We start from the raw sequence: 26,373 nt of genomic DNA, 5'->3' as shown, positions 1-26,373 counted from the left end.
TGATAGGAGGAACAGAGAGGTGAGTGCCCCCCTTCTGCCCTACTGTTGTCCCGTTGCCACTGCCAGATGGAGGGCCCTTACCGCCCTGCCTGCTACGGGCTGCATCACCTTCCCGATTGCCGCGGCAGCCTGTGGCGGACTTGTGTGGATGGAGCGTGGGTGGCAGTGACGCATGTGGGGATCCCTGGTGGATCTGCCGAGTTATGCGCCCACAAGCCCTGGACAGGCCGCCCTAACCCACCGGCCCGACAAACCACCAGCAGAGAGTGATATTGGTGACAAGTCCCACGTGACACTCATTCTGCCCCTGCTGGCATTTGACGTTGAGCTCTGAAGTCCCGTTGATGCCCTGTCTGCAAGTATAGCCCCTAGACTGGGGAAACTGCGTGAACACGGCAAGCATACTGGAGAGTTCATAATTCAATGGTAGTGTTTTTTGGGTACCCACTTCGTGTTTAAACCCGCCATCTTGACGCTAGGATACACAACCTCTACCTAGATACTGGGTCTGCAGGTACCCCTTGCATGGATGAAACTGCAAGGCGGGCCCCAACATTTATGAAACCGATGATTCCCTTCTTACAGCAACCCACAGACCAGTTTACATACTCACGCCGCAGTGTTGTGAGTTTAAAGAGACACTGCGTGGATCCTAGAGAGGGCCGCCGTTGCTACACAATGAGTAAAGACGACACAAAGCAATCTAAGTTATCATTTGAAAATAAAAGACTAACCTGGACACTGGTGCAGAGTCAGATCCTGACACGGGAACCAGAGAGGAAACTGAACGACAGGACCAGGGCCGGCTTTAGTGCTGGTGGCGCCCTGTGCGACAATGTCTGTTGGCGCCCCCCAATGACCACCTCCACCACGGATTTTCTCACTAGCACCCTTTAACAGTCACCAAGTCTCCATAACCACACTCTCTCAGACACATTGAATTAGTTATATAGCGCCAATCAGACCAGTGTAGGGTGTCCGAGCACTTTGCATCACACACACATTACACAGAGACAATCAATCATACGTGTGTAAATCAGTGTATAGGAAATGTTACATAAGCCAAAGGACTAAAAATGTAGGAGTCACATGTCATCCATACTGGTAGGCAGTATAGTTTAAGAGTGCTTGGTGTGGAGAAGCACAAACTCAGAGTCGAAAAAGAAACAGCATAGTTGGGAGCTTTCTTTAATAATAAGAATCGATTTCTAGACAAATTAACCCTTTTTGCAACATTAACCAATATTCTAATAATGTATACTTTGCAGTGTGTATGCAGTTCTAGGATGAAAGTTAATAGCTCACTATTCTATATTAGGACTTTAAGTTATAAATTGCAAGTAACAAAAGGATGTCTCTTTTGAAAGCAGTAACCTGCTGATCTGTGTACATCATACGCACTCTGTAATCTACTTGGTACACGTTCTTTGCAGCAGGCATATTAACCCTCTGCACTAACTTCACCTAAGTCAAAACCTCAACTATTCAAAATTCTGATCTCTCTCCAGGAAGATAATTAATCACATGAGTTATCTTGACATTTATGTGAGGCCTGGTAATTGCGGGAGTAAGAAACGCTGCAGCAGGTGCTTCAAAAGCATAATAAACTTTCAAACACGGCGCCCCCAGGAAGCCAGCACCCGGTGCGGTGGCACCGGTCGCACCGCCCTAAAGCCGGCCCTGGACAGGACGAAGACCTCCGTGCTATTCTTCTGGATTTCAAAACAAGCCTTAAAACTATTGACACCATTCTGGACCTACGAGCCTCTTTGTTAGACCAGCAGCATGTAGATACCCACAGGACTCGACTAGATCAGCTTGAGAACAGGGTGTCTGATGCTCACAACTACTAGGTGGTATCTAAGGAGCACCTGCTTCAGATGGAAAAGGTTCTAAATGTGATCGGGGCCAAGAATGAAGACTTGGAAGCCCGCTCGAGGCGTAACAACCCCCGCATAACTGGTATTCCGGAGACCACTGCAATAACTAAAATGGAAAATTTTGTTGAGTCATTGCTGCAAGACTTATTTGGCTCAGACCTATCGATTATGTTCATTGTAGAGCGGGCCCAACGTTCACTCAGTCCTAGACTACCGGTGGGCACTCTACCACGGCCCATAGTGGCACGCCTACTAAACTACTGGGCCCGAGACATGATACTGCGCCTAGCCAGGGAGCGCGGAGACATACGCCATCAAGGTAATAATATTTCACTTTCCCCCAATTTCACTGCTCTGGTTCAAGCGGCCCGCTGCAACTTCCTACCTGTCAAAGGCATACTTCAACAAGTTTATTACCATATGCACTCCTATACCCCGCCAAATTGCGTGTCACGTTTGAAGGGAAATCCCATTACTTTACAGATGTGAAATTTGCCCTTAAATTCGCTAAACACATTGAAGGGCAGAAGTGCTCTCCTGTGTGTGTCCCCCCGCACACTGAGGCAGATGCTAGACTGAGCGACAATGACTGAAACATCACCGAAATTGACCTGGCCAACAATGTTTATTACTGAGTGGGTATTGTTACACATCACAATGTAATGACCAAATGTAATGACCAAGCTGCAGTTTGGACACTTGCTACCCCTGTTTGTGTATATGCTGTATTGCTCTTTTCAAATGTTGTAATTTGAATTCTGTCACTTTCTTGAATTGCTACAGATATGTATATATCTCGCTACCCTGCCGCTATTGGCAGGGTAGTTTGTGGGCATCCCACAGCCTCCAGGGAGAACTCCCATTTACATGCTAGATTGCGAACTGGAAATGTTTGTTGGGTTTCGGGTGGGTACTTGGTCACAACCTAATTTTGGGGTTGGTGTGGGTGGAGGAATGGTTGGGGAAGTTCTAACAGTTCGTTTTGGGTTGGGATGGGGGAATAGAGGTCATTGTTACATACTTAGTAATATGATTTTCCACTTACCTCACACAACAACACTACAGTCAATTTCCGTAGCATGCAAGTCGTTATTACAAACCAACAGATAAAAAAACATGGCTTTGGCGCAGCTGGGAATAGTCAACATAGCCCTTACACCCCACAGCCTAGTGTGACATCCATAACGTACCTAACTTGGAACATTCACGGTCTAAACAACCATAGGAAAACACGCTTAATGCACTCATACTTGCTCAGACATAAAATTGATGTCTGCTTAAGGAAACTCATCTCTGCAGCACATCAACACCTAAACTACAGGCTTGACGATGGAGGAATATATATGCAACAGCATACTCCAATTGTAACAGAGGCATAGCTATACTGATATATAGAGGGCTAGGCTGGTCTACATCACGTTCTAGTATGGATCCAAATGGCGGATGCTTGATAGTGGACGGCGACATAGGGGGTAAACGGATCATTTAGGTGGCAATATACGGGCCCAACACAGATGAGCCTGACTTCTTCGGAACCGTCTGGTCCAAGATCTCTACACTCGGATGTCACACTGTCATTTGGGGGGGTGACTTCAATGCAATTCTCGATGACACTTTGGACAGATCGGGCTCCTTCCGCAGTTTTCACCCTAGGGCAGGGACGATACTGGAGGCACTCCTCAACGAACATCAATTGGTGGATGTTTAGAGACAATGGCATCTGGATGCTCGCGAGGGTACCTGCATATCGACATTTCATAATGCGTAGTCTAGACTAGACTTTTGGTTGGTGACCAAAGATGTCGCAACATAGACAGCTTCGGTGGCACATATGCTGCGGACGATTTCCGATCACGCCCCAGTATGACTCCGGCTACTGCTGCCTCTGTCTATCCCCCAGGCGTTTGTCTGGTGCCTACCTTGAGATACTCTGCTTGAAACTGCCTTTTGGAAGGAGATCCGTAAGGAGATAATAGATTGTTTTACACTTAATGAAAACTCAGTGTCCTCACCTGCAGTGCTCTGGGAGGCTTTTAAAGTGGTAATTAGAGGAGCCTGCATCGCAAAACAAGCGGGAGTGCTGACGGCAATTAGTCAGTCCTTGATGAAGCTGAAATTAGATATTCGGGATTTAGAGCAGGCATACTTCCGGATTAAAAAGCCTGAGCATCTCGCCTCTCTCAGAGAGAACATGTCTGAGTTTGGTGACGAAGCCTAAGGGGAGAGACACTTCCTAGGAAAATTTGCTTTGGTTCGACATTACGGGGAGGGAGACAGAGCTGGTAAAACGTTGCCAACCACACTCAGGCCCCCTTGCACCTCCACCTACATCACTAAACTCTTAGATGCATATTCTAACCCTGTGAGAGCCCCAAATGCTTTACTGGATCTCTTGACTGCCTGACTTTTTTGTGACAGTATACTACTCTAGTTCCAGTAGCTCAGCAGCTGACCTGAATGAATACTTCTACACAATCCAGCTATTATTGCTGGATAGGGCACACCGCACATATCTAGATGAACCCTTCACCACTGATGATATTATACAGGTGATACAAAGTTTGCTTGAAGGCAAGGCCCTGGGACTGAACAGGCTGACAACTTCCTTCTATAAATCTTATGCATCAATATTGGCACCCCACCTTTTAGCTGTTTATCAGGAAGCGATGAGAATCAGAGTTTTGCCTCCATCTATGAGAGAGGCGGTAATTATAACGCTTCTTAAAGCAGGAAAACCTGCTAACATCTGTGACTCATATCGTCCCTTATCCCTCATCAATGACGACAATAACATTTACACTAAACTGCTAGCTAACAGATTGCAGCCACTCCTTCCCCTCATTGCCAGACCCGATCAATCTGGGTTTATACCCGGGCACTCTACTGCCCATAACCTGCGTACCCTGTTTGCTGTATTACACCATCTCAACCCCTAGGTGCTAGCACTGGCGGCCATCCTAGACACTACTAAGGCATTTGATTCCCTGGAGTGGCCATATCTCTTTGCACTTCTGACTAGGATTGGCCGCAGCCCTAACTACATACAAAAGATACGCCTCTTATACACTGCCCCGACTGTCCGTATAAGAATGACTGACCTCCTGTCTGAACCACCTTTCCCTATGACTCAGTATACGTGTCTAGGGAGTCCCTTGTCTCCGCTCCTTTTTGCTGTGGCTATGGAGCCCTTGGCCGCGCGTTTGCGATAGCATCATGCTAACATGGACTGGGTTTCACGTCTCATGGACTGGTTGTTTCATTAAAAGCGCACAAAATATCACCCTCTATGTACATGACCCTAAAGAAAACCGTGGCCCCATGATACGCAAACTTATCTGATTTGCTGGGATATCTGGAGTACATATCCACTGGTCCAAATCAATATTGTTTTCCCTAACCAACGATACGCTGCCATTCTCACTGGAAAAACCATTAACATGGGCTGAGGGTCCTGTCAAATTCCTGGGAATCTGCCTTAGTAGAGACACACCGGAACTATGGAACTTAAACTAAGGCGGGACAATTACATGGCCGGAGGGAAAGGTGGTAGTTTGGTCTAAGCTACCCATATCGCTGGCTGGCAGGATAGCTAGAGCGAACATTATTGTACTGCCCAAATTACTGTATCTGTTTTGTTAACCTACCCTTACTGCTCAATTCTGCATTTTTCAGAAGGGTCCGCTACATTGTAGTATCTCTGCTTTGGGCAGGAGGCAAGCAAGAATATCCTTGGAATTACCCACGCTTCCGTTGACACGAGGGGGCATGGGTACACCTGATTTCGCCGAATACGCATATTGCGCACAAGCAAATCAAAGCAGCCGCTCCGTTTTTCACCTGAATGCGCTGCCCCCAGGGCAGTTTGAGCTCGCAGCTTGCCTGGGGGCGGTGCGTTCACTCTAATATGGTGCATTTTCCCTTGATTGCGCTGAGCGCATTTTTAAAAAGTTGCGCCCAGCGCAATCAAGGAAAATGCGCCTTATGTATAATACGGCCCCATGTGTTTTTTTCTTTTAGTAACTTTTGATCTAATTGATCGTGAAATAACGTTTTTGGCAAAATCTGAAAATAACTCAGCAGATGGTGGATTAAGTGTCAGGTGTAACAAAGCCCTAATTATGCCGAAATCTATGCGGCCTACAGAATACCATAATGACAGTGACCCTAGTATGGGGTTGTTTGTGTACTGCACTTGTGTACTTTTTATCTACTGCCAAGTAATGCATCATGCTTCTACAGATGAGAAGTGAGTCAGTAATTCTTGTTGTACCTTGCAGGATGAGGTGTCTTCCTACATGCTGTCTGTAAGGATCATACGAGCCAGAAATATCCGGAGCGCAGATGCCTGTAAGTACCATATCATTATGCTCACCTAGGTTCCTTGAACTACTTGCACTCACCTTCTGGCAGAAGTACATGTGGAGTGGATTTGTCAGACTGCACAGCATACTCCCACAGCATCATTCACCGGCATTTATTGCCCTCTCACATGGACACCACTTGTCAGCCTCTGATTGGCTATCGCTCTGTAATAATTAGAAGTTTAGCTATTTGTCGTAGACATAATGACCTTTCGATACAACATTTTCAGCCACTGGGGGCTTTTCTGCAATGGAAAGAAACACATACTGTACTGTAGGAATGGAGGAAGAGACCAAATGAGGGTCGAAAACAAACCAATAATCATTTAGGATGGTGTATATCCAAAAAAATACTTTAACTGGCCTGGGTCAGAAGATAAGCTGTTTAGAACTGATGTTCTACCTCTTTGGTGTGGCAATCGAGGGCAAGGGCCGAATCGTGCTTACACCGAAGAACCAAGGGGCATATTATCAAGAAACGGCGTTAAAATGATCGCTGCTTTAGCAGCAGAAAACTGCCGCTGAAGCGGCGGTAATGGGCTCGATAATATGCCCTTGAGAATTCCAATAGAAGTCCATGTTCTGGTGTCAACATGGGCTTCTATTGGAATTCTCTGCGGCATATTATCAAGCCCATTATCGCCGCTTTAGCGACAGTTTTCTGCTGCTAAAGCGGCGATCATTTTAACGCTGTGCTTGATAATATGCCCCTAAGGGTCTTAATCTCCCCGGCTTCTCCTAGTTTTAATACTGTATTATGAAGACGATGCATCAAAGATTTAATACGGCTTCACAAAGAACATACCTGTAATAAGAACCCTGGGATATACCACCTCAGTGCAACTGGCCAAGGCGAGAAGCAGACCCAATGATGAAGCGTGTCACTTATGTGGGTGGGGGTCCACCTCCATTTAAAAAAAAAAAAGAATTCAGGTAGATCACTAGACCGGACTTATTCAGGCTCTAACAAACACTCACACATTCTAATACTCAATAGTAAAAAGAGCAACTGTTTATTTGTGTACTAGTTTAGAACTTTAATGCTGTGTTAGAGAATCTACAGCAGGGAATCCAATAGTGAAGCCAATGTGTGGCCCTACTGTATCAGTTGTAAGGAACAGATAATCACAGGGGCTGATTTCTATTTGTGACTCTGTGTTCGTAGACAACACTTACCAGGTAACCAGCCTTTTTAGTAATTAAACATTTTCAGGATAACATTGTATCACTACCCCATGGAATCTGTTTACCAACGGATTGTTAAAAATATACTTAATCAAGACTCAGCCAATGAACGTGAAATTGGTTCTTTACAAGAACAGTATTTATGGAGGGAGGGATGAAAATGGCCAATGAGAAAATAGATAGTACAATTTGTTATTAATAATAAGTCCTTGATAGAGAAATGTTGGAGTACCTGACCCTGACATAATTTTTCCTGATCTAAATGTAATTCATGTGTTTTTCAGTTTCTAAGCCTGATTGCTATGTGTTGGTCTACCTGCCCACATCTTCCAGTGAAAAGAAACAAACTAAAACCATCTGGAATTCCAAAAGCCCCGTCTGGGATGAGACCTTCCAATTCAGGATCGTGAAGGACGTGATGGTAGGACATCAGTTAATAAAGAGGACAACGGGGGGCTTACGTTTAACTTTACTACTCCTAAACTAAGAAAAATCCTAACTTTAAGACTTTCGGTATTCACAGAAGGCATTTAGGAGTCCTAAAGTTAGGACTCCTAACTTCTGTGAATATCGAAATGAGTAAGTGCCTTCTGTGAATACCAAAATGAGTAAGTGCCTGCTGTGAATACCAAAATGGTAGTAAGTTTAGGATTTTGTCTTAAATTAGTTCTGTGAATCGGGCCCAATGAAATTTATAGAAATGTTAATGCCCTGGCTTGTAGGACTTCAGCTTTTTGTTTTTTAGCAGTGACAGACAATTAAAAAAGAACAAGCCATTATAAGGTCAATAGGTCTTGCCTATGGGAGAGCTATTGGCTTTGCCAGTTGGGTATAGGTGGATAACCGGAAGGGCAGGTGGAAGTCAACGAGACAGTAAAAAAAATGGCATGAAGCAGCCAACGCTGGCCGTGTCATATCGGTTATTTTATATGGGGGGAAATAAGCAGCAGGGACAACGAGGGGTTGGGAGGGGAATAAGCAACCCGGATGGGAGGGGAGGGAAGGAATAAGGAACACACATGGGGAGGGTGGGAGCTGAATAAGCAACACAGACGGGGTGGGAGAGGGAGAAGCAACATGGAAGGGGGTGGGTGGTTGAGAACCAACAAGGACGGGGGTAGGAAGAGAAGATGTCACACATACGAGGGTGGGAGGGGAAGTAGCAACAAAATAAAAAATAGTACTTCAGTCACAGCACCTGCAGCAGAAGGATCCTAATCCAACTGAAACAATCAGTACATGGTCTGTGCTCTAGCCAAAAGAAGAGGAAGTGAAGCCGGTTTGCACTACTCAATTAGACGGCAGTAAATGAGTGTGACAGTGAGGCGCACGAATGGTAAGCAATGGGTGAAGCTACAAGCCCTTTGAAGAACTCAAAATCTCTCACAAGCGAGAGTGCATGCACCAGCACATGCGCGGACACAGGCTAGACCTACAAAATTACCACCACACTATGGGAGAAGTCTCCCATAGTGTGGGTGGGTCAGTATTTTTTGTTTTTTTTTAAAACAAACTCCTGCTTTAGGAGTTTAAAAAAAAAAAAGAAAAAACATTGGAAAAGTTTGAATGCCAGCCGTCGTGTTTGATGGAGCCCTGCGTCAAGGTTTTCCTATATGGACAAGAATCACCATGATGGTGGTTCCTGTCAATGTATAGAGATGTCCGCGAGGCTGGCAGACATCTCTAAATTTGGCTGGTGGAGTAAAGGTAGCAAAGTCCTCCGCCTCCCTGTCAGCCTTTACTCCATCTGCTAAATTCTGAATCAAGTCTAAGGTCTAGGGTGGCACAGTGGGCAAAAAACAATGGTTTTGAATACTACCCTGAGGGACTGCCAGTCGTTCGACTATTTGCAAACAGTCGTCCCATCACCCTTTGGGCGTTGATTGCCACTAGTATGCCTGGAACCGTAAGACTGATGCTGATGCAGCTTTTAAAGTCTGCTCCTGCTAATGTTTGTGAATTCTAAAAAGTAGTAGGTTTGCATCCATTCAAGTAGTACTTCTGTGGGTTCAGATTTGGTATTTATTTGTTAAACCGGTCATTAAATATATTTATACTCCAGATCCAAAATTTAACAATTTAATATCTCTTTGCAAAATCAGAATGACAAGAACAATGGCAGAGACACAGACAGACCAGACCAGTCCCTAGTCGCAAATACCAAGCCAAGAGTGTATTTATTTTGGGGGGTCTCACACCCTAAACCCCTCACCCCGCCCCAAAAGTACACCCCTGGTCAAGAGCCATTGTCTACAATCAGTATTCGTTGTCTAGGATTAGCAGTCACTATCTGATGCCAGCAGCCAGTATCTAGTCAGCAACCAGTATCTAGGGTCAGCAGCCAGTATCTAGGGTCAGCAGCCAGTATCTAGGGTCAGCAGCCAGTATCTAGGGTTAGCAGTCAGCATCTAGTTGCAGCAGTCAGCATCTAAGCTCAGCGGTCATTGTCTAGAGTCAGTAGTTATTAACTAGGGGCAATAAACAATATATAGGGTCAATAGTCATTATGTTTGTTCAGCATTCATTGTCTAGGGTCAGTTGCCACTATCTAGGGCCAGCAGCATGTATCTAGAGACAGCAGTCAGTATCTAAGGTCAGCAGCTGGTATCTAAGTCCAACAGACAGTATATAGGGGCTGAAGCCAATATATAGGGTCAGCAGCCATTGTAAGAGGTCAGCAGCCAGTATCTAGGGGCAGCAGCCAGTATCTAGGGTCAACAGCAAGTATGTAGGGACAGCAGTCAGTATCTGCGGTCAGCAGCCATTGTCAGGGGTCAGTAGCGAGTATTTAAGTACAACAGACCGTATTTAGGGGCTGAAGCAAATATCTAGGGTCACCAGTCATTGTCTAGGGCTGCTTAGGGTCTCCAGTCAGTATATACGGTCAGGAGGGTCTGCTGCAGATATCGAGGGTCAGCAATCATTTTCTACGGTCAGCAATTATCGTCTAGTTTCAGCAATCATTGTCTAGAATTAGCAACCAGTATCTAGGGTCAGAAGCCAGTATCTAGGGTCAGCAGGCAGTATCTAGAGTCAGCAGGCAATATCTAGACTCAGCAGCCAGTATCTAGAGTCAGCAGCCAGTATCTAGGGTCAGCAGGCAGTATCTAGACTACAGCAGCCAGTATCTAGAGTCAGCAGCCAGTATCTAGGGTCAGCAGCCAGTATCTAGAGTCAGCAGCCAGTATCTAGAGTCAGCAGCCAGTATCTAGAGTCAGCAGCCAGTATCTAGGGTCAGCAGGCAGTATCTAGAGTCAGCAGCCAGTATCTAGACTCAGCAGCCAGTATCTAGAGTCAGCAGCCAGTATCTAGGGTCAGCAGGCAGTATCTAGACAACAGCAGCCAGTATCTAGAGTCAGCAGCCAGTATCTAGGGTCAGCAGGCGGTATCTAGACTCAGCAGCCAGTATCTAGAGTCAGCAGCCAGTATCTAGGGCCTGCAGCCTGTAACTATCAGCAGCAGGCGGTATCTAAGGTCAGCAGCCAGTAATTAACAGCAGGAGTCATTGTTTATGGCCAGTGTCTGCTGTCAGCAGTTATTGCTTGCTGCTAGGTGTGTCTTATGTTGGTGCACAAGAGCTGCATTAATGCCTGGTTTTTAGTAGCGCAATCACTAAGTAAAGACTTCCAGTTAGCGACATTGGATATCATTTTATTCCACTTGAACGTCCTAAAAATCTCACAGGAATCCAGCCTTCATGGAACAGAGCTGGACACACCTCATGACGTCATTATGGATGAGGACGAACACTGGGCATTCCTTTCTACAAGCCGGATCTCAGTCCATAGGACAAAGATTTCTAATTCCAGGGGAGTGTCAGGGTCAGCTGGTAGTTCTAGAGAGTATGTAGCATCATGGCGTCCTACATTTCAAGGGTTGTGTGACCTTTATTCGACTAACTTTACTTCTCCCACCTGTACTTAACATTTGAATGACATTACTTTATCCCCTTTCTACCTCTTTACTTCATTCGACTCCCATTCCTACCTAACCTGAAACTTTACTGTAACGCTCACTGTATTCGTGATCTTATTTCATATTTTAACTAAATCATATTCAGTTTAATTAATACTAATTTCTTTAGCCATAAACGGAATAAAGTTTCGTGCCTTAATTAATTAAAATAGCAAGTTAACTTTGTCTCACACCTGTCTTAACCCAGCCTGAAATAAATTACAGTTAGTTACTTTTGTTATAAAACAAAAATAACTCCAACCCTGTCTTTTAAATGTTTCATTAAATAAAAATATGAACCGTATTGCAATCCTAATCATAAGCATTCATTTAATTAAACTGAAGTAGTTATCATTACATTAATTCTTATCCTAACCCTAAATTACATTGAAATAATTATAAGTCTTATTCTATCCCCGACGCTAATCCTAACATCATATTTTATTAACCACTTTAATTTTAATTACATTGTATTCAAGTAGTTTAATACTGACCTTCCCCTTAATTGTAAATGGCATTTAAGTGCTAATTAAATATAACAAAAATACTACATTCACCTTAACCCTTAATTAAGAACAATATAATTAATATATATAATTTACAACTAATTTAGTATTTTTACTCCTAATACGAAATTATACCTACCGTAAAGTTGTTTTTTTTATGCTTTGGGTGAAGTGATGGTAAAATTCAGTTATTGCAACAAAGTGAAGGTACTGTCGATGTAAATGCACAGAATTAAATGCCAGGTGAAGTAAATGGGGAAGAGTAACTCATGGGCACCATCTCAGCAGTGGCACCAGAGGGCTGAACCACAACTGAATCCCATGCTGGTGTCATGCGGTCTCTATTTGGACGTCTCTTTGGTGGCTCAACAAGAGCTACCTGCTCCAAGGAGTGTACGGTGTTCGTGAGAACAGAGGGGCATATTATCAAGCACAGCGTTAAAATTATCGCCGCTTTAGCGGCAGTTTTAAGCGGCGATAATGGGCTTGATAATATGCCGCAGAGAATTCCCATAGATGCTCATGTTGACACCAGAACATGGGCTTCTATGGGAATTCTCAAGGGCATATTATCAAGCCCATTTACCCGCCGCTTTAGCGGCTGTTTTCTGCTGCTAAAGCGGCAATAATTTTAACGCTGTTTCTTGATAATATGCCCCAGAGAGCTTTACTTAGAGGTTGGCGGTCGGGATACTCCATCACAATGGTGGCAGAGGGCCTGTGTGCCTTATTACAAGTGCATAATAGGCAATGGTACTTATAGTACAACTTACCATCCCGGCGAAGGACTTTGAAATGGGATTCATACCAGAGTAAGACTCGATTAAGGGTGAGATGTTACTCATAGATTAGCAGACAGTTCACGGGGGCAAACACGCATACGCTCTTGACGCTGGTGTTTGCACTGCAGTGATTGCCATCTTTTTTTTTTTTTACGAGGTTGGTCCCCTGTGCCCCTTCTTCCCTCCTCACCCTGCCCACAGGCATTTTGCCACCTCCAACTGTAGTGCTGTTTTATTAGGCGCTGCAGTGCTGGCGGCGAAATGCCCATCGGCAAAATAAATGAGGCTCAAAGTCTGCATACATTACTAATAGAGGTGGAAAGCTAAGTTCCTGACACTTCATTTTGTTTATTTTAGACATTCAGCTTGCATGCATAATAAAAACATCATGATCAATACATACGGGCATTAATGTCTCATTCTGTTTGTGGAAGGGATGCTATTACATTCGGGCCGGACCGGGTACCAAAGGCAACCCTAGCAAAAATGTTCAAACTAGCCCTGTTCTCCTCCTTTCCTTGCTCTACCGCTCACGTATCATCCATTCTCTCTCTTTTCCTGTTTCTTCTAAGTCTTCTCCCTCTCTGGTCTCTTGCTCTCTCTCTTTCTCTCTGGCTATGCCCCGTGCCTTCTGTAATATCTCTGGGACTACATACTTTTAATGGAACATTACCAACGCTCAGCAGGGGTATTATAGCCTGCCGTGGGCTATACCGGTTGATAAAGGGCCTGAACCCGCGGCTTGGGCCTATAATGAGGGTGAGGGCCTTTAACGACCGGTAGAGCCTGATGCATAAGGGCTATAGGGATATTAGAACATTCCACCCACTAAGGGTAGAATGTTCTAAATTAAAAATGGAGAAACATGAAGAGAAACATTGGAAAGTTGGAGCTCCGGGCTTAAACCAGCCATTAGAAGCCCAGAGCTACTCCACTGTATTCAACGGAGCTCAATGTGATATGCCACCACAAAAGGGAGACCACACGGGCACTGTCTTCAGTTTCTACTGCCTGCATGCCTCTTCGCACAAATACACTGTAGACTTCCTAACTGCACTAAGCAATCATTTCTAGATTTTGTAGCTGCATGCCTCTACACACAAATACACTGTAGACTTCCTGACTGCACTAAGCAATCATTTCTAGATTTTGTAGAGCCTTATTTAGAGTGTAGTGGACAGGATACTGTCACAAACGTAATGGATGTTCCTTCCGCTGTATTACAAGTGCATTATAGCCGACTGCACTTGTAACGCATCAGACTTGATATCCATCATGTATTCTGTCTGTCAAACTCTTAACAAGGCTTTAAAACAGATATCTAGATTGTTCACCAAAGACTTTGCGCCTGATTCACAAAGGTAAACTTAGACTTAAGTCTAAGATTACTACTTTTTGGTATTCAGAAAGCTAAGTTACTACTAGTAACTTCTCTACTAGTAAAATTACTAGTAGTAAATTTACTAGTAATAAAGTTACTACTAGTAAAATCACTAGTAGTGAAGTTACTAGTAGTAACTTATCTTTGTATATACAAAAAAGTAGCAAACTTAGACCTAAGTCAATGTTTACCTTTGTGAATCGGGCCCTTCATCTTTAGCAACCCATGTAGAGAGACTGATTCATATTGTTATTGCATTATGTGATCACAATACCTAATTTTAAGCCTTGAGAAAGTCACACGGATGAAACATGTTCCGGCAGCAAGTGGGTGATGATGTTGTCACAGTTATATGAACTGACAAAGCGGAAATTAAACATTTACTAATTTTTTGGCTCATCAATACATAGTGTTTGTCCTATGCTTAATTGTAGTTTAATTCTCCAATCTGTCTCTTCAATTCATATTGGAGTATATGTAATGGCTTAACTATTAGTTTCTTTTTCCAGAATGTCCTAGAACTGTCCGTCTATGATCAAGATACTGCCACTAAAGATGACCACCTGTTCACTCTAAGTATCGACCTGGCTCAAGTCTCACCTGCGGAACCCATTCACAAAACCTTTGCTCTCAACCCTCAGGTAGGTCATTTTTCCCATCGAGTTCAGGGAATAAAAGTCTGTGTGTGCTCATTTTAGTACGTTTTTCTCTGATTATTCGGTGTGCCAATAAAACAGTCTCTTATATTTATACCATCATATATAGTGTACACGTTTTGGGAGAGTATTTCACATTGGTTTATTAACAGAGTTTTATATAGTGCGAACTTGACCCGAATCGGGTATCAGAGCACTTTACATAGCACCAGTTGCATTACATGAGGCCACATTAATTTTTGTTAGGCACGGGGAGATTAAGTGATTTGCCCAGAATCACAGGATGTTCAGCGTCATTGCCGAGACTCAGCCCCAGTTCCCCAGGTTTGAAGTCGAGCGCCCTAGCCATTAGGACAACTCCTCTTCACATTATGGATATTTGAGGAAACAGTGTCACTAACATGCTACTTTAGAATTAGCAAGCCAGGTCTTTGTATTAACATTTTACCTAAGGAGGTCTTGGCTAGGAACATTGACAGCCAGAGTACAGAATTTGGTTTCCAAAATAAGAAAACAAAATATTTACATGACTGTTAGTTCAGGTAAATTATTTTAAACAGTACGTGTTACTCAAAATAAACGGAAACACACCTATTGGTACAATGTATGCAGAAGAGCAGTGGCACGCATATGCCAATGCACCCACATACCAGGAAAATCTAAATGCCAGTGGATGAGGTGTGTTGCACAGCGGCCAGGGCATCTGACTCCAGAGCATGGGGGCTCACAGTTCGATCAGTGGTGGCAGGTCAGCTCAGCTCATCACCGTGTGACTCTGGACAATAGCTCACTTAATCTTCCCAATGGCCCCCAGCGCCTTGACGCCCTCGGGCAATTGTTTGCACTTTACAAATACTGGATTTTACTGCAAATAGCAATGCCCCAAAATCCCAGCGCCGCACTGACTCTCAGATGGTACTGTGCCTGGATGGTGAAAGTGAAAGAAACACGGGTCTGATGATGCTAGACAACTGAGCAGGGCCTGGCCTTGGGCCAGTCTCACACTTGTGGTTTGACATAAGTGAAAGCTATACTCAATGGCGACTCCGGTGGGATCTCCTGGATAACCAGACATGAATTAATAAACCGGACTATTAGCTCTAACAAATCCACCCTCACCTGTAAAAGGCAGACACCTACCTCGGCTGCCCGACCCTGACTTCATCGTGTTCCTGTAATGCAATTTCACTGATCTCGAGCAGATGTACAATGCAGAAAACAAATGTTAATCCCAGAATTCAAGATTTTCTGATTAGCCTTAACATCCAATGTATGAATTTAATAATCACTTTTTTCCCAGTGCTAAACGGAAAGGTTGAAGGCTGTGCTTAATTTGTAAAAGAACCAACACTCATTTTTGGAGACAGGCACTTATTTTTCTTCATCAGATATTTCCCGAGAACAACAGAGGGAAAAACACATAAAGGGGAAAGAGGAAAGAGGAGAAAGATGAAAACATTGTCACAAAGGGAGAAAGCAGGAACCCAAAGGAGTGAGCTAAAGGGGCAGCAGTGTCTGAAAGTGGATTAAAGGGGCTTGGGAAGGATTCAAGGCTAGACAGCCTTGGTATGCTGCCTGCCGACATTTAATTGCGCGCCGGCAGTGGGCTTCTGAGTAGAGCTTTGGGCACTGACACTCTTTCTTTAACAAATAAAGCACTGACGTAGAGCTACCTCCTGTCTCTTTTATCCGCTCCCAGTCACTCCCTGCACCTTTATTTCACTCTTGCAGGTTTCTGCTTCCTCCCTTTGTGAGGGTTTTTCCGTCTTTCTCTTCCTCCTTCTTTCCCCTTCGAGTGTTTTTCACTCTCTTGCTCTCTAGAAAAGTCTGAAGTTGAAAAAATATGCGCTGCTAGACCCCAAAAAAGAGCACCGGTAGCCTCCATGGACAACCACCAGCTCAAAGTAAGCACTTTCTGAGGTTAGGGTAACCAGCTCAACATTTTCAGATTTTTCATCTAAACAACAACTACTCTGCACTGTACTGCATCAACCTGCATGGGTTTCATTTGTCACTGCTTCTTTATAAAGTAACTCTTTCCCGTAACGTAGGTGTAGTCTGGAATGAGCATTTGGGGTGGTAATACTGCACCTGGTAAATACTGACCCCGAAGGGTGCGATATTTACCAGGTGCTGCATTTTCTCGCCATTATGAGTTCCAGTACTCAGAATGAGGCATACCATATGGTACTGGAATTTGCACACCTGACTGAAGTGCATTTTCCCTTCTTTGATCACTATTCCTTGTTCATATTTCATCAGATGAGTCCTGCCAAAATCTGTATAGGGAAAAATTGCCAAGGGCAGTATATTGCAGCATATTGCGGTATATTGCAGTATATTGAGGTATATTACAGAATATGGCGGTATATGCGGTATATTGCAGTATATTGTAGTAGACTGTGGTATATTGCAGTACATTGCAGTATATTCCAGTATATTGCGGTACATTGAGGTATATTGTAATTCTGAAGTAGCTACAAACTCCCATTTGCAGGAGTGCTCAGAATGAAGCCTGAAGAAGAGTCAACCCATTTAGACTCTTTGTTTAGGAGGTAACATGAAGGCTTCACACAGGGACTAATGTAAGCATGAATACGTTTCCTCAAGTGAGAAGATGTAGTCTAGTGACTCGAATGCTGATTTTGGAACCATCGAGCCTGACTTCTTATTCCAACTTCCCACTTGAACAAAAAGTTGTACAATTCTGGGTAAATTACTTGATCTCTCTGCCTCAGTATGAGACCAGAATATTAGTATCAGAATCTCATCTGGCATAAATATGTCCCAAATATCATTTATAAAAATATCACCCAATTGTATTCAACAATAGAAAATCTATATCCAATGGGACAATATTTAGGACACTGTATCAGATGAAATTTCTACATACAATATTTTGACATAGAACCCGTGCCTAGACATCTGACACACTCCTCGTCTTTTTCAAACCCAGATTTCTGTAATGTGGTCTGTGTACATCACCTCATAGCATGTGTATTTGTAAAGCGCACGTTCACCCAGAAGGGTATCTTGGCGCTGATTAACAGATGTTGATTGTTACCCAACTCAATGGTACTCATTTTATTGACGTCAGAAGGATGAGTGGACGCGGTGGGATTTGAACCTGTGACCATGAGGTCAAACTGAGGCCCTTACAGTGGACACATCAGTCCACTAAGCCACAAGTCTCAGCTTTCATGTGCAGTGCTACATCAAAAACCACTCACCTGTATACTGAGTCATAGCAGTAAACTCACCCCGAAGTTGGGTATTCAGTACATGGTTCTTTTTTTTTTTTTTACATTCATCCTTTTTTTTTTTTAAATTTTTTTTTTTTTTTTTTTATTGCAACCGTAGGCATTACATTGACATTTCATTCAATTGTAAAATCATACAACATAAATCATACATCGTTTGTAATGATCACGAATCGGAAATTGCAAAACAGAATATCGAAGGATTCAAGAGAGTGATTCATTAAATATTCAGTAAACATAGTTCAAGAGGGTTACCGCTAGTTCATTTATACAGATCTATTATTGTTGGTCCAGATCTCAATCGGTTTCCATATCGTGTTACCCAAGGCCCTCGCCGCCTTTCCTTTACAAGCAAAAATTGCACTTTCTTGATTGTACATGCCCAACAACCGACCTAGCCATACCTGAAAGGAAGGGGCATCGCTATCCTTCCAGCGAGCTGTAAGGATTATCCTATAAACCGCCGTACCCAAAAAAAGACATGTTTCTTCCTCCTTAGTGTGTTTCAGTGTATTATCATAGCCCAAGATGTATAGTGTGGGAGATTCAGCTATCGAGTGCCCAAAGACTTCCTGCCAGAAGCTTGCTATCATACCTCTCAACACAATAAGTTTGTCGCACTCACAAAGCATATGTAGTAGATGTGCTCCGATTTTACCACATCTTGGACATTCAGAGGTTGCTCTCTTCCCCCAAGAGTGAAGTTTGGCAGGTGTAAAGTACAGATCAAATATGGTCTTATAGAGCTGAGCTTTCATATTAGAAGCAACAAACACCTTCATTGCAAGAGCCAGAGACATATAAATATCCACATTGGGGTTATTTAATTTGTTTGACCACCTCTCTTCCCTATATTCAAGATCATCCCGTTGGCTTTCAATTAGAATATCATAAATAGTCCCAATCCTGGTCGTGCATATGGCCATACGATCCAATAAAGGAATATTATCCAGGGAATACTCAGCTCTTTTTAAGTTCAACATCGTGTTGGTCTGAATAAATTTAAATATCCCATTATCTGGGATTGAGAATTTACTCTGTAGGGTTTGAAATCTATTCCCATTCCTAGGCAATAAAAAATCACCTATCGTTAATACTCCAGAGTATTCCCATCTTCTAGATATTTTATCATACATTTCTACTGGTAGTATTGTAGAATGCCATAGTGAGGTATATTTGTTGTATTTCGGAATATTTAGATGTCTCATAGCTTTCCTCCAGATTGCCCAGGCACTGGATAATATCTTGAACTTAACTTTCTTGTAATATGAGGGTTCCAGTTGCTTTGCCAAGAGGCCATTAGCCTTATCCCCAATAACCAATTCATAAATAGAAGGTATATACTTATCCCTTACAACTTCTTCAGGTATTTTAACAAAGAATAGTACAGTCATCTGTTGAATCATGGTTGCCCATAGGTAGAATCCCAGATTGGGGATTGACAAACCCCCTCTTATAGCTGGGAGAGAGAGGTATCGGATAGATCTCCTTATCTTTCCGTAACCCCAAACGAACTTAACCATCTGGGATTCCAGGGCTTTAATAATTTTATCATCCACTAACAGTGGAATCGCACGGAACAGATATAAGACCCTGGGTAAAATATTCATTTTAAGGAAATTCCCTCTTCCAATAATTGAAAGATGCAATCCATCTACCCTTTTAAGATCGTTCTTAATTTTTTGAAGTAGAGGATCGTAGTTTATTTTAATAATTTCCTCAATCTTGGGGGATATGCGAACTCCCAGATATACTGCACTTTCAACCCTTCTTGCATCTAGAAATTGAGTATTGTGGGTGCATAAAACCATTGTTTTATCTCGATTTAGAGAGTATCCAGAGATCCGACCAAAGAGTTGTGTAATTCGTTCTATTTCCCGGATTGCATCAGTGGGATGAGATGTTATTACTGCCACGTCATCTGCATAGGCTAAAATTTTGGTGTCGAATGAACCTACTGTAACTGGTTTAATTGTTGCTGCCATAGCAAGTTTTAGAATTAGAGGATTTATATATAGGGCAAAGAGAATCGGGGAGCATGGGCAGCCCTGCCGAGTTCCGCGAAATATATCAAAAAGGCTAGATTCCAGACCCATAGCAAGAACCCTCGCCTTAGGTGTAGAGTATATAGCCCTGATAGACTTCAAAAAGCGCGGCCCGATGTTATTTTGCTCAAGAACCGCCCACAAGAACTCCCACGACACCCGATCAAAAGCTTTTTCAGCATCCAGGAGGATCATCGACATCTGACCCCCCCCCGACCCCCACGGCGTCAAACAGAGCAATAGCACGACGGGTATGAACCGTGGTACCCTTGCCTGGGATGAATCCGTGCTGCCACGGGGAGACCAGACGCTCGACGATCCCCCTGAGACGATTAGCTAAAATCTTGGAATAGAGCTTCGAGTCAGAATTTATAAGAGATATTGGACGGTACGATGAAGTTAGGTCAGAAGGCTTATCTTTCTTTAGAAAGATCACTATATTCGTTTCCATCCAAGATCTTGGAGGAAGGCCACGGGCTTGAATACCTATAAAAAGATAAAGTAATAAAGGTGTTATAATATTACCCAAAGTTTTATACAGCTCTAATGGTATCTTGTCCGGGCCAGCCGCTTTACCTGACGAAAGCTCTGTAAGAGCCGTTTTTACCTCCAACAGTGTTATATCTCTTTCTAGGTCTTGTCTAGAAATGGTCCCAATTCCAGAATTAGTATCCTGCTCAGTTGCCCACCTGGCAAGTTCATCTCTGATTATAGCCGGTTCTAAAGTGTCCTCATTTTGATATAGCTTTTGATAATATTTTCTAAAGACCTCCACAATAGTCTCGGGTGTTGTATATTCTCGACCATCAGCCTTAATGTTGGTGATTAAACTAAGGGATTGTTTTTGACGAGTGCGGAGCGCCAGTTGTCTACCGACTTTCTCACCTGCCTCATAGATCTTATTTCGGTGAGATTGATAGATCTCGGCCGCTCTCTGAGATAACCTACTATTTATCTTCATTTTCAAAATCAACATCTTTCTGAGAGTTGGCCCTCCATCGCCACCTTGCATTATTATATCAGTGTGCTTCTCCTCTATGCCAGCTAGTTCCAAAAGTTGCAATTCGTAGGCCCTGGCGAGTTCCTTCCTCTGTCTGGCCACAAAGCTTATTGTTTCCCCACGAAGTGAAGCCTTGAAACAATCCCAGACCATATCTCGAGAGGCACTATAACGATTACAATCAATAAATCCCTGTGCCCATAACCTGATATATTCTATATACTCGTTGTTAACTAAGAGTTTTCTATCAAAGGACCAGCTTGAACGAGGTCTAAAAAAATTATCAATACTAACTGTGAGTACTAACGGATTGTGGTCCGAGATAGTCTTCGGTAGTTTATTTATTTGTGTCTTGTTGACAAAATTAGTAGTCGTCCAGATGTAATCAATACGCACATATTTATTGTGCGGGTAGGAGAAATACGTATATCCCGGGTCATGATAATTTTTTGTATCCCAAACATCCGCCAAACCCAGGCTTTCTTTAAGTTGTGTGATGGCTCTATATACCTTTGGTTTGCGACCAATATATTTGGATCAATCTTGATTATGTGCTTGCCCTTTTTGCTTCAGTGATATGTTAAAATCCCCACAGAATATTAATGTATGCGGCCATGATGCTAACTCCATCTCAAGATCGATAAAAATAGAGGGGTCGTACAAATTAGAAGCATAAACTGAACATATAGTAATCCCAATTTTGAGATCAGCAATCGCCCACCTACCCAACGGATCAGCTGCCTTCCGTGTAGGCTGTCCCAAAAAGGATTTAGCCAAAATGGCTACACCTCATGTTTTAGCGGTGTGGGTGGTACTCACCAATAAATTATACCCGGGGATTCTCAGTACATCTCTTTCTGCCCATGGTATATGAGTCTCTTGGAGACATAATATATCAAAAGAGTTTTGAATAATCATTCCAAACATTTGATCCCTCTTTCCCCTATCATTAAGTCCTGCTATATTCCAGGAGCACAGCTTTAGCCTAGCCATATTCTACTGTATTTCTTCTTGACTCGAATTCAACCCCGTGATCAGACTCAGAATCAGTATCGGTCTCGGTATTAGTCTCGTGAATTCCTTCTCCTTTGCCATTATCAGTTCTAATTACATTCCCAGCCTTGCGGTTGCCATTTTTATGTGCTTTCTTCCCCCTACCCCTGACCTCCCCCCCCCGGAACCACCCCACCCCCCTCCCAAGCCCCGCATATTTGAGGCAATTAGACTCCATTAGAGTCTGTAGCAATGGACGTGCAGTCCCTGACCGATGCTCCAATGTCTCCTCCCGTGTATTTATTTAATCATCATACTTTATTTATTTATTTATTTTTTTATTTATATATTTTTTTTTTCCCCTCACCCCCTCTTTCTTCCACCTTTTCTCTCTTTTTCTTTTTTTTTTTTTTGATTCTCTCATTTTATGTAGGAAAGAAGAAAAAGATCCCTAAAGGCTGTCTAGGTACTCTTTGGCCTTGATTTCAGAGGTAAAAAATTTTGTCTGATCCCCATTAATAACCTTTAGACAAGCTGGGTTGTTCAAAAAAACCCGAAGCTTCTTGTCTTGGAGCGGTTTAATGAGTTGGAATGTAACTTCGGGGAGGCAAGATGGCGGTCGTGTGAGACCGTAGTGCAGCCTGGCCGGTGCTTATGGAAGAAAAATGAGGAATTTTTGAGGAAATTTGAGCCTAGTGAAGATGGAGCCTAAATGCAATCGCTGATGGTTGATGGTGATGTGCCGATTTTGCGGGGATATTGGGCGGAAAGCTGTGCTGAGCCGTCAAGCTGAGTTGAACTACAGTATACCCATGTAAAATGCTCGATGGGGAGATAACCGCTAAAGATAGAGCACACGGCCGAATTTCAACACTGGCTACGGTGATCGGCTTCTCAATAATCCGCTATCTTTGTGCTATTGGTCAAAACTACAGGAATTGCTGCCGAACTCACCAGGGTGCTGCTTTGACACAGGTCTACAACGTGATGGCACCGAAGAACGCGGTTGCTGCTGCGGCTGCAATGAGAGCAAGAGAAGCCAGGGCGGCAAGACAGGCTACCCGGGCCGTGGATGTATCTGCAGGAGCACTGTGTGTTGCGACGGGATCAGCAGAGAAGGCTCTCTCTAGAGCCCCAAACGAAAATCAGTCTTCCCGGAAAAGTGGCCAAAACACCCCCTCTGTGGTGGAGCTCCTTCGCGGCGGCTCAGCGCGTCCTCTTCCGGGTCGGGGCGGGAGGAGCCAGCCGAGTCTACCAGGGTCCCAGAGCGCGCCTGCTTCTCAGGCTACAGATACTGCAACGCTGGTCGCTGCGGCCAGCGAGCCCCAGTCTGGAAGTACACGGGGCCAAGATGGTGTAATGACAGAAGGGATCTCTCCCCAGGTAAGAGGCAGCGGCCCCAAAATCCTAAAAAATGGGAGTGGACTTAATTTGCAGGCTCATGGCATGTCTGAACAGAAAGATATTGAAAACTCTCTTACAGTGTCTAATGCCGATCCAGTCTTATCTAATCACCTACCAGCAGCCTCTATTTCCCTCGAGGGCTCGGAAATCCTAGTGAATAATTTGGCAGCCCCGCTGGATGGTGCCCAGTCTGCCGAACTTAACCCTGAAAATCTTAGCGAAGACGATCCTGATAAGGATAGAGATAAAGATAGAGATCCTAGCGATTTCTATTCATTCTCCGATGAACTAGGCTGGTCAACTGACACTAATACAGACACAGCGTCCCACTCGAGCGAATCTAGTGAAGCAGGCAGCACCGTCAGAGCAAAAACAGCTCGGAAAAGGTCGCTTAAGTATAGAAAAGGCCATCGCGAATCGGCGGATTTGACTTGGGATTACGCACCTACTAGTAATCTACTTCCAGTGGCTACTCCTTCACAAACATATGGGCCAACTCCCGCTCAGCACCAGGAGCCTGGTAATCTTAAAGACACAACAGCACCAACGTTGGAAACTGTATTACTTGCTATAGCCGCACACAGGGAGGAGACATCCCTTGATGGTCGCAAAGCTCAAGCCGAGCTACGTAAGGTGCAGGGGGTGGTTCGTAAACTATCAAGAAAAATTGGCTCTTTCAATGACAGAATGACTGAAATGGAATCTAGAGTGCTGGTCAACGAGTCAGAGACAGTCTTAAATCGTGAAAAGATTGACACGCATGAAAAAGAACTTTCTGATATGATGTGGAAGCTCGAGGACATGGAAAATCGGATGCGGCGAAGCAATTTGCGTGTTTTGGGTATTCCTGAAGGAGCAGAAGGAGGGGATCCTCGCTCTTTTATGATTAAAGTATTTCAAGACTCTCTCCCAGAACTATCATCGTGGAATTGGGAGGTGGAGGTCCAGCGGGCACATCGCGTGCCCCTGACGTTGAAAAAGATACCTAAATCAGGAGAATATCCAAGGGCTATCTTGGTATACTTCGGGAACTTTCTCTTGAGACAGGCAGTCTGGGAAAAAGCGAGACCTGAGGCAAAAAAAACTAGCGGGCCTATAACCTACTTTGTGCGCCCTGACTTCTGTCACGCAACAGTACATGGTTCTTAAGACACATTCGAATAAATAATTCCAGGGCCTCGGTTAGAGTGTCCAATAAATGTTTGAAGTGTGCATTAATCGCATTACCGCAGATTCCGCCTATTCAGAGGAGTGCTGGATTCCCGCATTGCCAACATGCACTGTGTGTTTGAACCTTTTTATTGGCATATAAAAAAAAAAACAGATAACAAACACCAACTATTATTGGTACTAAAATCTCCCAGTGATTCCCTGTACAGACTGATATTGCACATCATAGGATAGGAACATTCGACCAAAATGCACTCTGGCCACATTGTGTGCAGAATTAAGGGCTAGATGTATCAAAGGGTTTTACCCATTCTGTGTCTATGGGGAAAAGGGCTGGTACATAAAGGCCTAACTTCTCTGTACATTAGTGGAAAAACTAGTGGTAAATGTGACCCCTGCCAAGTATTCCCATTTATGTTTAGACAATGTTCAGTCTGAGGTAACACTGCACGTCCCCACGGCTGTGCTGTAATTACCGCCATAGATTGAGCACCGGACTGCATAGGAAGGCATGCCTGTTTCCCGTTCTGAAACCCAAAAGATGCCCTCTTAAGCCCTGTGTGCTCTGTTATTATTCTGCTATAGGTATAGCACTGTAAGGTACACCTAACCACCTGTTTTTATTGTAATTCCAGGGAATGGAGGAGCTGGATGTAGAATTCAAAATGACCAGAATGTGAGTACAGCGAGAAGTATTTCTTTTAATTGAAGTGCTTAATAATGTGGGCTTTTAAGAAAGGTCATCTCTTGGGTAAGCTGGGTCGCCCACTATAATATCAACATTTCTTGGTTCTAGAATCAATTTGATTTGGTATGGCAGGTCAATCTTGTAACCAAAATATCATCTTACCTAAATATCTTGTCCTAAGTATGGTTTTCAAACATTTCGCCTCATTGAAGTTAATTGTTGAAAATGCACACCCAGTGGGACGGTATTTAGTCAATAATATTTAGGACATAATATTTCTATACACAACTGCTAGAAAACTGCAAATCGAGCTGATGAAATACATAGCTTCAAAGGTCTATTCTCTGCCCTGCCCCTCATCACGTCTCATAACAGGGTCAATTATAATTTGTTCTGTATCTATTCCTGTAGTAATTTTTATGCCAGGTTACACTCTCTCCATCAAATCCTTCAGACTGATGATAGCCACATTTTACAAGCCGACTCAGATTCCAGTGTGCCATGGAAACCTCTGACTCATCGCAATAGTTGCCCATGGACTACCACAAAGCGGTGAAAATCCATACTAAGGGCAGATTGTACACTACACAAATAGAAAATGACATAAGATTTTAAGAGGTGTGCAGGAAATTATCATTATCAAAATAGATGTATTTGGCCTATATAAAGCAACCATACGGCCACCTTTAAAAGCCAGCAATCCAGTCTAATTTCAGCATTGGGCCAAACATTAGAAGTTTCTGGTCTTCATATTCTGATACCATTAAATTGCAACTTGCGAAGGAAAAGAGAATCCTGCTGTTCTGTTTATGAACCCGTCAGAAAATGTGCTTATTTCTCTATTTATTTATTTACAGTGGCCGATTGCCACCCACGGGGAGAGAGACCTCTAAAAGTGCCTAGCCTAATATTTTATTATAAAGGCACATTTTAGAATTATGGGTAGAATGCAGTTTCTGTGTAAATCACAAAAAAGCAATAGGCTGTGGGTTTTAATGAAACTATAAAGCTAACTGTAGTTCTTCGGTAGGAATTTGCATACTTCTAAGCTCTGCCTTTCCCTCCAGGGTGAAGGTCAGTGATTGAGAAAGGTTTATGTAGGCTACCA

At 43.4% G+C, this 26,373-nt stretch overlaps 1 protein-coding gene across 3 annotated transcripts in view; it reads left to right on the top strand.

The window, feature by feature from the left end:
* LOC146799520 (cytosolic phospholipase A2 delta-like) overlaps positions 1 to 26,373 on the top strand; it is a 146,669-nt gene that overhangs the window by 52,476 nt on the left and 67,820 nt on the right. For all 3 annotated transcript variants that reach the window (XM_085627088.1, XM_085627086.1, XM_085627087.1), the window contains exons 2-5: positions 6,158 to 6,227; positions 7,711 to 7,847; positions 14,559 to 14,690; positions 25,213 to 25,253. In XM_085627088.1, the coding sequence (XP_085483214.1) occupies positions 6,176 to 6,227; positions 7,711 to 7,847; positions 14,559 to 14,690; positions 25,213 to 25,253 (362 nt within the window). In that variant the 5' untranslated portion in view covers positions 6,158 to 6,175. The remainder of the gene's footprint in view (positions 1 to 6,157; positions 6,228 to 7,710; positions 7,848 to 14,558; positions 14,691 to 25,212; positions 25,254 to 26,373) is intronic.

The sequence above is a fragment of the Triturus cristatus genome, chromosome 9, assembly GCF_964204655.1.
Source record: "Triturus cristatus chromosome 9, aTriCri1.1, whole genome shotgun sequence".
Classification (NCBI taxonomy): Eukaryota; Metazoa; Chordata; class Amphibia; order Caudata; family Salamandridae; genus Triturus; species Triturus cristatus.
This window is presented reverse-complemented; position numbering and strand designations above follow the sequence as displayed.